This window comes from Rhinolophus ferrumequinum, chromosome 9 (genome assembly GCF_004115265.2).
Source record: "Rhinolophus ferrumequinum isolate MPI-CBG mRhiFer1 chromosome 9, mRhiFer1_v1.p, whole genome shotgun sequence".
NCBI lineage: Eukaryota > Metazoa > Chordata > Mammalia > Chiroptera > Rhinolophidae > Rhinolophus > Rhinolophus ferrumequinum.
In genome coordinates, this window is record NC_046292.1 from 85,913,385 (window position 1) to 85,927,477 (window position 14,093).

At 37.0% G+C, this 14,093-nt stretch overlaps 1 protein-coding gene across 3 annotated transcripts in view; it reads left to right on the forward strand.

Moving 5' to 3' along the window:
* The window catches only part of BLOC1S5 (biogenesis of lysosomal organelles complex 1 subunit 5), a 39,811-nt gene that overhangs the window by 3,724 nt on the left and 21,994 nt on the right, over positions 1-14,093 (forward strand). For 2 of the 3 annotated variants that reach the window (XR_004423970.1, XM_033115960.1), the window contains exon 2: positions 2,431-2,513. Coding sequence is in view for 2 of the 3 variants with exons in the window: in XM_033115960.1 (XP_032971851.1) it covers positions 2,431-2,513 (83 nt within the window). In the remaining variant the exon portion in view is untranslated. Of the gene's footprint in view, positions 1-2,430; positions 2,514-13,462; positions 13,593-14,093 lie in introns of all 3 variants that reach the window. The other variant, XM_033115959.1, reaches the window with a different exon arrangement.

The window sequence follows — 14,093 nt, forward strand, 5'->3', positions numbered from 1 at the left end:
ACTGGAGCTGAAGGCGGAGTGCCGAGCTGGGGTGGGAAAGGGGCGGGTCTGAGAAGTGGTGAGGACGAACGACATCTGTATGTGGGCTTATCTTAGGGAAAAATTGCTATGCAGTAAATTGTTCCTTAGGAGATGCAAAAATCCACGTATTGTGTTAAAGGCCTCCAAATTCAGGGCCAGGGGAAAATGCTTTTATTAGACAGTGAGAGATCTGCAGTTTGCTGTGTTCCTTCTCGTTCTGGAGCCACACAGCATATTGACCTTCCGTTAAAGGGCTTATCTCTATTTGTGTGAAGGGATATTTGTCTAACTCACACAGTAGAGCATGAACTTTTAGAGAACAAAAGATTATATACATACATATCTTTTGTATGTCAAACAACAAAAGAATGATTTGCATGTAGCAAAGCCAGGGTTGGATTTATGTGAAAATCTGTAGTTTACGTTCACAGTTCACATTATTTGTAGAGAATTTATTTGTAATCCTTGGGACTCCTACAAACTCTGAATTATTACAATGTATTTGTTTTGTTGTTATAATGTTATAACAAAACTAGTTAGTGGCTTAACTTCTATGGTAATGTGCAATTCAGAATCTTTCCCCCACCCCACCCCCAATTTTTACTGTCTTAAACTCTGGAGCACATGCAAGGCTGTAGAAGTGATCATTATCCATGTCTAAACAGAATTGAATTCTCTCCGAAGGCTAAATAAATTCCCTTTATATCAAGCCGCAGAAACAGATCTCCCAAAATCAACAAAGCTTAATGGCTTCTTAGTCATATGGAAAAATACCTGTTAACTCATATATCCACTGTGGATATTATAAATAATTTGGTCTCTGAGATACTAGAGAAGAGAGAGAGAGAATTTCAGGGCAATATAATAAGTGGTATGATGGAACTACGCGTATATGCCCTGGGTGCTTTGGGAGCATAAAGTAGGGATAGAATGAATGATACTTTGGAGGAAGTGTGACATCTGAGCAGTTTCAGAGGAAGAGCTGGGATTAGAGAGTTGGGGGGTGTTGCAGGTGGTGGCAGTAGTTTGAACTGTGGCAAGGATGCATGAGGCTGTGTTGTGTGTTTGGAAAGCTGCAGATTGCTGTCACGTGGGGAGATAAGGCTGGAGCCAGACCCTGGAGGACCTTGTGTGGCTTCTAAGGAGGCTTGGACTTTAGCCTCGTAGGCCATTGTGTTTCAGAGACACTGGTGTTCATTGAGGTGTGAATAGATAACTCTTTGCAAATAAGGTCCATAAATTCCTGCATAGCATAGCCTTCACTTGGGCATTCATTCATAAATCCTGTCAGTATACTATAGGGTCCCAGAAGACAGAGGTTAAGGAATCCATCTAACTTGATTTTATCTAATGTTTCCCAAACTTAACTAAACATAATTTTTTAAAAAACGAACTCTTTTATCTTGTTAGAGAACTGTTCTGGGTAATGAACCATTGAAAGATTTAAGCAAAAATAGTAGCTTTATTTATGGTTTTTTCCTTGCATACTTCCCAACGTGTATCCTAATAAAACTCATTAAAATAGAGAATTGAAATGTGCCCCATTGCATGTCTGCAAACAAGAAATATGAGGAACAGATTATACCAATGAGTGAACGTGAATGGCACATGTTCTTATTTGGAGATTTAATTCTTCTAGAAATTTTGAGGTTTACGTCTTAAACTATAGTTGTTACTAAATAGAATGAATAGAATGACTCACCAAAACCAGTTAAAATTCACACTTTTTATGGCTTTTTTAGACCTATCAAAAAGTAGGGAGACTTAGTGAACACTCATCACGCATCTTAATAAATAAACATTGAAAGACGGCTGTGTGTATCTTGCTCTAGTTGTATCACTCTCCCTCCTCTAAAGGTAACACTGTCTTGAATTTGGTATTTATTGTTTCAGACATTTCTTTATAGTTTCATTACTTCTGTATATCTCAAAAGAAAGTATCATTTTGCATATTTTTAGTCTATGTAAATAGCTTTATCCTTCTGAAACTTTTTTGTTCAATGTATTTGTGGGATTTTTACATGTTAACATAACTCTAGTGTATTCATTTTACTTACTGATTTATGATATTCCATCCTATGGGTATATTTAGGTGGTTCCCTTTTCTTTTCTTTTGACATTATACTAATGCTGTAGTAAACATTTATAAGTGTCTCATTTGCGCCAGAGGTTTTCTAGAGCACATACATAGGCACGAATAGGTATGCGTGTCTTCAGCTTTATGAGCTATTACCAAGTTGCTCTTAAAAGTACTTGTATGCTTTACTGGCAGCGGATGAGATTTCCTCTTAACCCACAGTCTAAACTAGATTTTAACCTTCATATTCATGGGAAATGGGACAGATAAAACAAGCTAGAGATTGTGCCACTTAGCGTGGATTAACCTTGAATTTCATTTTGTTGTTATAGATCTTGGAGAAATTCATTCACGGCTTTTAGATCACAGACCAGTTGTTCAAGGCGAAACCCGTTATTTTGTGAAAGAATTTGAAGTGAGTATTTAAAATTCATTTTGTAAAAATACTGCCCTAACTGTTAATGTGTTAATATACAGAGGGAAATGCTCTAGTTTTAAATTTTCTGATTTCTGTTCATGTGTTCATACAGTCTACAAAGTAAAACTTAGGAGTCATTAATGGGAGGAGCACAAGACTAGGCAGCAGGTGGCTTGGGCTCAAGTGCTGCTGCCTCCTCGGGGGTATTTAATGCCTGTCAGTCTCTGTTTTTTTCATCTACAATGAGGTACCGTGAGGGGGAAAAAAAAAGATTTTAAAGGTGGATGGGTCTAGGTTTTCCACAGCCACTTTCTATATTCTTTTCTCAGTTGGGGCCTGAGCACCCCCTCCCCCCAGAGCACTCAAGCTAAAACATGAGAGTCTTGGCTATTCTTACCCCTCTGGGCCCAGATCCAGTGCCCACGTCTTCTAGATGGTACCTCACACATCACTACCCCTGCTGACTGGTGTGCCTGCTTTATCAACCCAGTCGCATCCAGTCTTTAGCCCACTGCCAGAGTGCTCTGACATTTCACTTCTGAAAACCCTTTGATAGCCTGCCATCTGCAGGCTAAAGTCCAGGCATCCTTCTGTGACCTGACCCCTATGCTATGTTCCGGCAATACTGACACCACTCTGCCGTCCTGTTTCCTATTACTGTTGTTTCGCACATGTATAATTGGTTCATGTGCGTTAAACAACAATATCCCAAGCCACTTTTGGTCAGATAGTAAATGGTGTTACGCAGACAATTTTGTGATTGTGCATAAGTGGGAGTTCTATTTTCAAATGAGACTCCAATCAATCAGGAAGTCTAAACCTGCCGGAAGGAGAGACCCTTTTCATAAAGTGTTTAAAACTACAGAAAGCCTGTGATGCAGAGCTCTAAAGGTTAAAGGACAGAGTTGTAGCACTAGATACTATTTCTTGGTTCAACAGGCTCTGTTACTCCAAATCTGCATAATACTTACTTCACAAAGTAGTTGTGAAGATTAAAGGTGTGTGTGTGTGTGTGCACGCACACATGTCCGTATGTGTGTCTCAGAATATTATGTGGTGCCTAGGAATAGCTGTTAGCTGTCTCCATCAGTATTGTTGTGGGATAACTGTAATGTGGGACACTCAAAGTTATCCCCAGACTATTCCCTTACCATACTGGAAAAAGATTAGCACCAATTCCTTAGTGAGACTAATGTAGAAAAAGCGAGACTAAAATCTCGCTGTGTTCTCCGCGCAGTCTCCGAAAGCTAAGGTCAAGGTGTTGGCCAAACTTGGTTCTTATTAGGGGCCTGTGTTTTCTTCCAAAGTCACGTAGTGGTGGCAGGCCCCCAGTCTTTGCTATGGTAGGACGAAGTTCCTGTTTCCTTGCTTGCTGTCAGCCAGGGGCCCCTCTCAGCTCCAGGAGGCCACTCACAGCCCTTGCCACATGGCTCCTTCCATCTGCAAAGCTGTAAATGGAGTCTCTGTCCCGTGGAACCCCGCCGTGCTTGCCGGGAAGGGCCCAGGCCCTATTAAGAACTCATCTGATTAAGTCAGGCCCCCGGAGGATCATCTCCCTTCCTTCAATCAGCTGATTGGGGACCGTAAGTACATCTGCAGAGTATCTTCACGGCAGCACCTAGGTTAGGGTTGGATTGAATAACAGAGAAGGTACGTGTGCAATAGGGGAGGGGATTTGGGGGGGCCATCTTAGAATTCTACCTACCATAAGCTCTTAGAACTACTTGATAGTTTTCTTGTTATTTATTTACTTGTTTATTGCCTATCTTCCTTCATTAGAGTACATGCACCACACAGTAAGGACTTACCTGTTTTATTTTCCATTGTGTCCAAAATGCCTAAGGCAATGTCTTGTTCACTGTAGGTGCTTAATATGATTCAGAAGAAGGAGTAGCAAAACTTGGACTAAAGTTGGGTTTTCTGACATTCGGTGATGTCATAAGTTAATCTTTTTCTTAAGTTGTCTTTTTTGCCAGTCTCGTTAATTTGAAATACAGAATAGTTATTATTTTAAAAATTTTGTAAATATACCTTTAAATATCTACTCTATATTAAAAGAAGCGTAGGATTTTGAAATTAAGGTAGCTTCCCTAATCCATCTCCTTCACTTCATAAAAACTGAAGAGATGGAAAAAGCATTTCATGCATTGCTTTCCCAGAGATGGAAAGCAATGTGTGAAATGGCATACAGCTAATTAGAGGCTGAGTTACCTTAGAATACAAGTGTCATGATACTTATATCAGTATTCTTTACATAATGTAGATGGTTTCTTTCAAAGGGTTATACAAGTGAAACTGAGTCGTGACTGGAAGATGGAAGAAGTATTACATTTGTGCTTTTGAATATGTTATATTCAAGAGCTCACTTCCTGTTGAAGCTAAACCTCTTTTAATTAGGATGGAAGATAGTTGTCAAGAGTATGTGTCTGAGAGGAGAGGAATGACAGTCAACCCTTCTTGAGGGTTCTGCATCCATGGATTGAAAACATTCAGGAAAAAAAGTTAACGTTGTTGCTGACGTGTTATGTAGTTAGGCCTAGGATGGCTGTGTCTGTACTGAACATATACAGGCTTTGTTTTCTTGTCATTATTCCCTAAACAATACAGTATAGCTATTTATAAAGCATTTACATTGTATTAGGTATTATAGGTAATCTAGAGATGATATAAAGTATACATGGGGATGTATTTAGGTTATATGCAAATACTGTGCCATTTTATTTAAGGGACTAGAGCATCCTAGGATTTTGGTGTCTGTGGAGGAGTCCTGGGACCAGTCTTCCACGTATGCCAAGGGACAGCTGTAGTATCTGCACTCTGCATTGTTCAGCCGTCCAAGATCTTTTTGGAGAAGAGGCTGTATTAATGCATAGAAAGAACGTGGGCCCTGGGTCTTGCCATATCTGAGTTCAAATGCTGGTACCTTTCTTACTAGTTATGATTACTTGATTTAACTAGGCTTAGTTTCCTTATTTTTAAAATGGGAATACTATATACTGTAGAGGTTTTGTGAGGATTAAATGACATACCATTTTTTTAAATCCCTGGCATGTAGGTATTAGAAAGATGTTGATAACTTATTAAGAGAAAGATGGTAGCAAGAAAAATCACATAAAAATGTATTAATTCAGAGTTTACAATAATTTTCATGAATTTGGGTTCAGTTTTTAATATCTTGGGGAAAGGGATTTGCTAAGCAAATGGTGTAAGCAGCATTATTTGAGGAATATGTTTACTAAAGAATAAAATTTTCACACTGCGTATGATAGAAGCTTATATAAATGTGTTAAGCACTTGTTTTGTGTGAGACAACATCAGGAACCAATGCTGTATTGGTGAATAAGATGGACACAGACCCATCCTTCACAAGGCATTCTTATATTGTCCTTGAAGAATGGTCTCTGAAGGGCTTTAAAGTATTTTGTCAGCTAAGTTGGAGCCCTTATCTTCAACTAAATGTGATATAATTTCTTTTCTTGAAGTGTTCCTGATCCAGCCGTTTTACAATGATCTCCCCAGTTGGTCTTCCTGAGGGTTTAGTGAGGCATTGAATCTTTCCTACGTATCAGGCTCAACTACCTTTCCTGTAGATTCTAACACTTCCCCTCAAATTAGAAGAGAAAAGCTGAACACATTTTAAAAACTTTATAGAGTTAAAAGGATATCTGCATTACTTATAATTCTTTTCCATCTCATCCAAACTGTAACGTCCCCTAATTAGCACAAGTGTTCTTCACCTAGGATCACATGGTTAGACAGAGGAGTGGTGAAGCAGAGCGATAAGCCTTCTGGAAGTTTCCTCTTCTCTATACCATTTACATGTAGTTCACTTTAACAAAAACTGACTAGTATTTAAAACTAAAATTTTTTATAGTTTCTTTATTTTAAAAAGTTAACACTCCTGGCAACAATCATCGCTTTAAACTTTTGTTTCTAAGAGAAGGGAGTAAGTGCCACATGGTGGCAGCGTTACTTAAATTATTGAAGTTCTATTTTAATATTTTAAGTCTCTTTTTGTGTTTGCTAGTGTTTCTAGACTGTTGACTCTCTTTCTCCTGACTTGATACAAATCTTTTATTCCCTCGATTCCAGAGAACATTCTGAACAGAGAGCATCAGTCTGGTAGTGTCACTGGGTGGAGGCCTTGTCTTCTGTACCATTTTCCTTCTCGCCATGGAGGAGATGTCACGGCCCCTCAGGTGAAACAGGAAAGACCCACATTAATGGGCACTTACGACGTGCTTGCTTATGGGGTCTCTGGTCCTGCACAATGCCTCGTTCCATTTTTGGCAAACTTTGTTCTTTGAATGCTTTATTAAACAGTTATTAAGTACTAAGGTATGTGAGTAAGGAATGTGTTTAGTTAATAGTAACAGATACCTGAAAAATAGTGGCTTTAACGTGTGTTTATTTTTCTCTCACAATCCCCGGGCCTGGGGCTGGTGTGGTGCTCTGCAGAGTCAACTCTTTTTGTGACTTTTCCTTCTCCCTCCCCGGGGTGTTGCTCTTATCCTTGTGATTTCAAGATGGCTTCGGGAGCTCCATCCATGACTTCTGCATTTCATGTAGCAGAAAGGAAGGCACGTGGGAAACAGCTAGCAGTCTGTGCTACAGGCACATTTACTCCACCAAATAATATTTGGATGTTGCTAGGAAGAGAGGAGACTAGATCCCAACCTGTCTGTCACACTAGACATGTAAAAATTAATAAGAAACAGTCTCTACCTCCAGGAAGTTACAATCAAGGGAGAAGAAACACATATAAACAAAGAGTTTTAATGGTGGAGTTAGGATAAAATAACCACAAAGAACTTGAGATCTCAGAGGAGGAAACAATTCCAGAAAGAACTCCCAGCATAGCTGGGAGGAAAATTTTCATAAAGGGGGTGATGTTTGAGCTCAGAGGAAAAACACATGTTAGCCAGATAGGGAAAAAATGCATGATTAAAATTAGAAGAAAAAAAAAAGTGTTCAAATAAGTACAGTAATTACAGGAGTTGGGAGGGATTATTTTGATGAGTTTGAATGTGGGTTGAATTGATCAAAAGAAAATCCCTTAAAAGGCAAGATAAACTAGAATTTCACTTGACATCCTGACTTTAGTTTATTAAAGTCCTGTCAGATTATTAAATATCAAGATAAAGTCTGTCTCATATGGCATGTAATAAATATATGTATATACACAATATGGTTTTAACTCTTGTGGACTGACCAGTTTTGTAATTGAAAGAAAACTTTAAATTATTATATCAGTCTTTCATTTCCTCTCTAGTACTCTCAAATTTTTAATGTAAATATTACAGTAACTATACTAATATAATTAATAATTGTTAACATTTTTAAGAGTTTAGTGTCAAGCACTGTTTTAAGCACATGAGCACTTGTTATTAGTTTCAACCTAAGAAAAATTAACTGTATGTAATTTTTGGAGGTGTTACACATCAGAAACCAAGTTTCATTAATGCTGAGCTTTGTTTTGAGAATTTTCACCCCAGAAATAACACGCATATACAAATAAACAGATGTTGGTTTATAGTCTTTCTTTTGTAATAAGTGTCAATGGTATGCCTTAGTCAAAAATATCAGCATAAAAATAAGCACATAGCAGACATTAGGTAAGTTGAAGGGCAGAGCCTGTTTCTAATATCCTATCTTGTGGAACACTATCATTGGGTCTATTTGTTTAAATTATCGTCACTAATGGGCTATCAAGAGAGGTGAGGCTACAAATTCACTTACGACCAGGTGTGTCTACCAATTTACCTGCTACAAGAAATAACTTTAAGTAAGTGATTCTTAACTTTCGGAGGTCATGTGCTCCCTGGAGAATTTTTTCCTCCAGAAAAATGCATAGACAAATACATTTTTTTGGTGCAATTTCAAAGGGATTCTAGAACCCCAAAGCCATCGATGGATCTCAAAGTAAGACCTGTACTCTGAATGGAACTGTAGAACTCCCCTCTCGATTCTTTGTTGTCTTTATATTTGAATTGAGATATCATTCTCTTGCATCCTAAAAAAGAAATTAATTTACTATAAGGGGTGAAACAGTCTCCCCTAGTCTTGATTCTTTCAAATTCCAGTGTCATCTAGAGAAGATGGCAGCAGCTATGGCATAGGTTTTTTTCCCCCCCTCTTTGAATCTGTCTATAAAAATAGAACAACTAGGATAGCAAAACCAAGCAACATCTTTAAAACCAGGGGAAAAGATACCTTCAAAATACAAAATGACTAAATCATCAACAGGTGAAAAGCTTTTATGGCAGGAGGAAGTAGAGGGGAGGTACCGTGTTTCCCCAAAAATAAGACCTACCCCGAAAATAAGCCCCAGTAAATTAAGATAGTCAGCCAGACGGATGCATTTAGTATGTTCCAGAAGATGACATGACTGTATTTGAATAAATGTAGATTGTTGTACGTGAAAAAATAAGACATCCCTGAAAATACGCCCTAATGCATCTTTTGGAGCAAAAATTAATATATAAGACCCGGTCTTATATTCGGGAAAATACTGTAGAGGATCTTGTGAAGCCTCGAGTGCTAGACAACCTCAAAATTACCATCAGGTATCTTTGGAAAGCTTGATGGCCATTCTGAGAAGAGCAGCAGAAACTGGGAAGGGTTTATGAGTGAGTGCTAGCAACCTGCAGGAAAGTCTCATGGAGCTGAAGCAGTCTGTGAGTTTGAAACTCACAAATCAAAACCCCTTTCCAGAACAAGGCCCAGCACTGGAGAAACTATAGGAATTTGAATACTTTGTAAAACAGCAAAAAGGGAGTTCTAAAACTTGTGCCTTCTAGAGCTAGAGGAAAACTAATTTCACTTTTTAAGCAGGAGTCAATACCATATAAATTTATTAGAGGATGAAGAGCAGAATAATGTCCTTAAGGCAATGAAAGCAAGAAAGATAGATATGACCACAGAAAAAGATAAAAACTATTACCTAATATTTTTAAATGAGCTTAGGAAATGTAAGAAAATTATAGAAGTGAGGAAAAAATTATACAAATCAGAATTAGAAAAATTCATAAATGATTGAATAAAATAGAGACTATTAAAGTGAAAAATACCAGGAAAAAAATTTTGAAAAGTATTGTAGTAATGAAAATTAAACTGGAAGTAACACAAAGGTGAGCAAACCCAATGGATTAAGTGAAATTGAAAATAGAAAGTTGTAAAATTTAAGACATGACTAAAGATATAAAAATAATGTAAGAGAAAAGAGTATTTATGATGATAAATACAGAATATCCAATATATTCATGATCATGAGCCCCTAGAGAAGAAAATTGAGGCAATGTAATAGAACAAATATAAAAACTAGAATTCAAGAAAAGTTTCCTGAAATAAAAACATTAATGACGTTTTATTGAAAGGGGCACTTGCATTCAGGGAAAATTAACGTAGAACAGCCAACACTGAAACATTTTTTAATAAATCTACTGGGCTTTATAGAAAAAAATTTCTTTGGGCAACCAGACAAAATGGCTGTGACCTTTATTAGAGGAAGAAAATCTGATTATTAACTGATTTACCAGTCTTATGCCAGAAGACAGTGAAGTAACAACCAGGGGTTTTATATCTAGCAAAACAGACTCCCAGCTCTAGGGAGCACAGATCCACTGTTAGGGCTATGCCTTTCCTAAGGAATCTGTTATATAATCAACAGAATGACTTTCCGACAACCAAAATAATTGGAGAGACTTTACCTAATGACAGTTGGTAAGCATTAAATGTTAGATTGGTGCAAAAGTAATTGCGGTTTAAAAGGTTAAAAATAATTGTAGAAACCGTAACTACTTCTGCACCAACCTAATGTATATCTACTTAGAGAACAAAGACTAAATGATGGTTATAAAGTGGGCAGTGTAACATGGCTTTGTGTTCTGGTTAGCATCTCTACTTAGATATCTAAAAGGTATCTCAAACTTTAGTGTTTAAACAGAACTAAATGCCATTTTTTTAAATAATTTTTTATTTTTCAAATACAGTTGACATACAATATTCAGATATACAACATAGTGATTAGACATTTATATAACTTACGAAGTGATTACCTGGGTAAATCTAGTACCCATCTGAAACCATATATAGTTATTATAATATTAATCACTGTATTTCCTATGCTGTACTTTACATCCCCATACCATTTTTAAATATTAGTGGTGTTTGGAAATCTACTGATTCTAAGTCTGGGCCAGGAAATATGCAAGATGAGCCTGGAGCATCAGGTCATAACAGAAAGCAAAGAAGCTGTAATACCAAGGAACACCAGCGTTTTGCCTAGTGTTGCAGAGCCATTCCAGAATAGGCTCCCACTGGACAAAGACAGGATAATTTAAGCACCAATAGGAGAGATACTATAATGGATGAAAAAGTTCAAATGTTTTTAAATCTATGAGGCACAGTAACATGTAAAAATAAACAAACACCTTTAGAGGATACGAGGAAACCAAATCATTGTTTTTAAAACTGGTAAATGAAGGGAAATGATCAAGTGTTTGTTTTGCCTCTCATATATGAGCAATCCTCAGAGTAACCAAATAGTTGATGAGAGGAAATTTCTCTTTATGGAAGTATTCCTGCTAATAAATGAAGACAGAATGCTAGCAACATCCTGTCGAAAGTACACAACTCACCTCAGAAATATTCTTTATAAACAAAAAATAAAACCCTGAATCTGATCAAGTCTCTAGTTCTAACTACTAATTACAGGAAAGAGAAGAGACAAAGGAACATGTTAAATTATACCATGGGGAGTCATTGAGCAAAAAACAGACAGTAGAAACTGCAGAACAAATGACTCACTTTTTTTCAACAAATTACAAGGGAAAAAAAGTGTAAGGCAAATCTATAAATTAAAAAAAAATTTAAGAAACCTCAACCAATTGTAGTATAAGAATCTTATTTGGATTTTGTTTTAAATAAAAGGGGATTAAAGAAAACATGTGACATTTGAGGGAATGCTACCTTGATTTTTAATGTTATTAAAGATTTGTTGAGTGTGTGTATGAGAGAAAGAGGAGGGAGGAGAAGAGGTGGTCTTACATCTTTTTGTAAAGAGAATTGTTTGTCTTTTATAGGTAGATGTTGAAATATTTACAGTCAAAATGATACACTGTCTGGGATCGTCTTCAAAAGAATCTAGGATTATGGGCAATGGGGATGTATGGAGTGTTATAAAGGGAACAAAATCAGCCATGAGTTGAGAATTTTTGAAGTTTGGTGATGGGTACATGAGGATTCATGATTTTACTCTTTTTCAACTTTTGTGTAAGTTTTAAATTTTTTATTATGGAAAAATTAGGAAGAGTACAAATCTGGCACAGGTACTCTATAAGAATGTATGAAAACCCCGGTACCATAACTAACTTTTTTATTTCCTTACAATCAAATTTACCACCCTTCTTTTTTTTTAATAAGTGTTTTGTTTTATATTAATTTTAGAATTACAGTAAAATTGCTAAGACAGTACAAAGAGTTCTTGTATACCTCTCACCCATTTTCTTCCATTATTGTCACCCATGCTACATTGGTGAAAACTAAGAAACTGACATTGCTGCATTACTATTAGTGAAACAATAGATTTTATTTGGATGGGACTAGTTTTTCCATTACAGTCCTCTCTCTGTTCCAGGATCTAATCCAGAGTACCTACCACATTGCATTTAATTGTCATGCCTGTCATGCCTATAATTCTTTGGTCTGTGACAGTTTTGTAGTCTTTCCTTGGTTTTCATAATCTTGACAGTCTTGAGTACTGGCCAGTATCCTGTAGAATGTCCCCTCATCTGGGTTTATCTGATTGTTTTAAAGCTTGGAGTGGGGTTATGAGTTTTGGGGAAGAGTACCACAAAGGTTAATTGTCCTTCTCATCACATTACATCAGGGGGTGCTATCACCGTGACATCTCGGATGATGTCAACTTTCATTGTTTCCACTGTCAAAATGTTTCCACTGTCACATTATCCTACGGTATTCTTTGGAAGCAAGTCACTAAGTCTCGTCCACCCTCAAGTCGGGTGGGGGGGTATTAGGACCACCCCCAGGTTCAGTGACTCACTAGAAGAACTCAAGGACTCAACATATGATCATACTGGTGGCTAAGTGCTATTATGGTAAAAGAATATAGAGCAGAATCATCATAGGGAACGGTGCGTGGTGGGGGAGTTTGAAGGAAACTAAGCAGAAGCTTCTAAGGGTCCTCTCCCAGTGGAGTCACACGGATGTGCTTCATTGTCCCAGCAATGAGCCGGGATAACAAGCGTGAAATGTTGTCTGCCAGGGAAGCTTGCCTTGGCCTGGGAGCCAGGGTTTTTCTTAGCACTGGGCAAGGAGGCAGTGTCTGCTCAGCATGTATCCAAGTTCCAGGCTCCCAGAAGGAAAGAGGTGTCTTACATTTACAGATAGTGTGATGCGAGTGTAAGGAACTGTTTCCTGGTCAGGCTCCCAGCCCACAGCCAGAGGCCAACCATGCAAGCAGGCCTTTCTGAGGATGGTCGTCTTAGTCCTTTCTGCACAGGGAAGTAGATATTACTACTTCATATTTTTACTGGAGGAAAATGGAATCAGGTTAAAAAATATGGAGTATAATATGGAAAGAACAAAAAATGAAATCGAAAATCAAATCAAGGGTATCTAATTTCTTTCTTTGCTGTACAGAATGAAATATGTGGCAATCTAGGCCTCTTTTCTTGTTCTTTTAGTATTTCTCATGCCCTTTTTAAAATAGTACTATAAAAATATTACTCATATTGCAACTTTTGAAGCCTTTCATAATAAAAAAATGCCTCCAGGTTGTGACCTCATTTATTGCCAAATAATTAGAAGAAGGCTGTGTAAATTTCAGTAATAACATAACAACCGAAACCTGGGTGGAAATCCCAGAAAGTAATTACTAAGATTTAAGACACAATATGTACTAGTCACTTATTTTCTTTTAATAGGAAAAACGTGGTCTTCGAGAAATGCGAGTTCTTGAAAATTTGAGGAATATGATCCATGAAACAAATGAACATACTCTTCCCAAATGTAGAGAAACAATGCAAGACAACTTAAACCAAGTTCTCCAGAGATGTAAGCCAGCAATTTTTTTATATTGCTTTATTTCAAATGAGTGCTATGCCAAAATGTATTTCCTTGGGTATTTTGGTGGGATGTAGAGAGAGAATTCTTAACCAGAACATAGAAGAAAGTGTTTACCTAGTGATTAATGTGTATTGTCATTGATGTAAGAACATTAATCTTCAAAGTGACACGTGTGCCTCTGGAGGCACAAGATGATCCTTTTAGGATGTGAGAAAATGGAAACATTTTTAGCTTAAATAATAAATCTTATAAGAAAAAGTTGATAACCAAGAATTAGGTATGAAATAAAACTTTTTCAAGAAGCAATTAGGGTTTTTTCAAAAAAAAACCAGTTTTGTTTTTATGTAACTTTTTTCAAAAATAATCCTGTCATAAATATTAGTATTTTATCACTTCTTTTCATTAAGCAAAATATTTTAATTTGAAGAGGCAGTTAATCAAAAAGAATATTTATTAAACATGTCAAACCATAATATAAAAGGAGTTTTA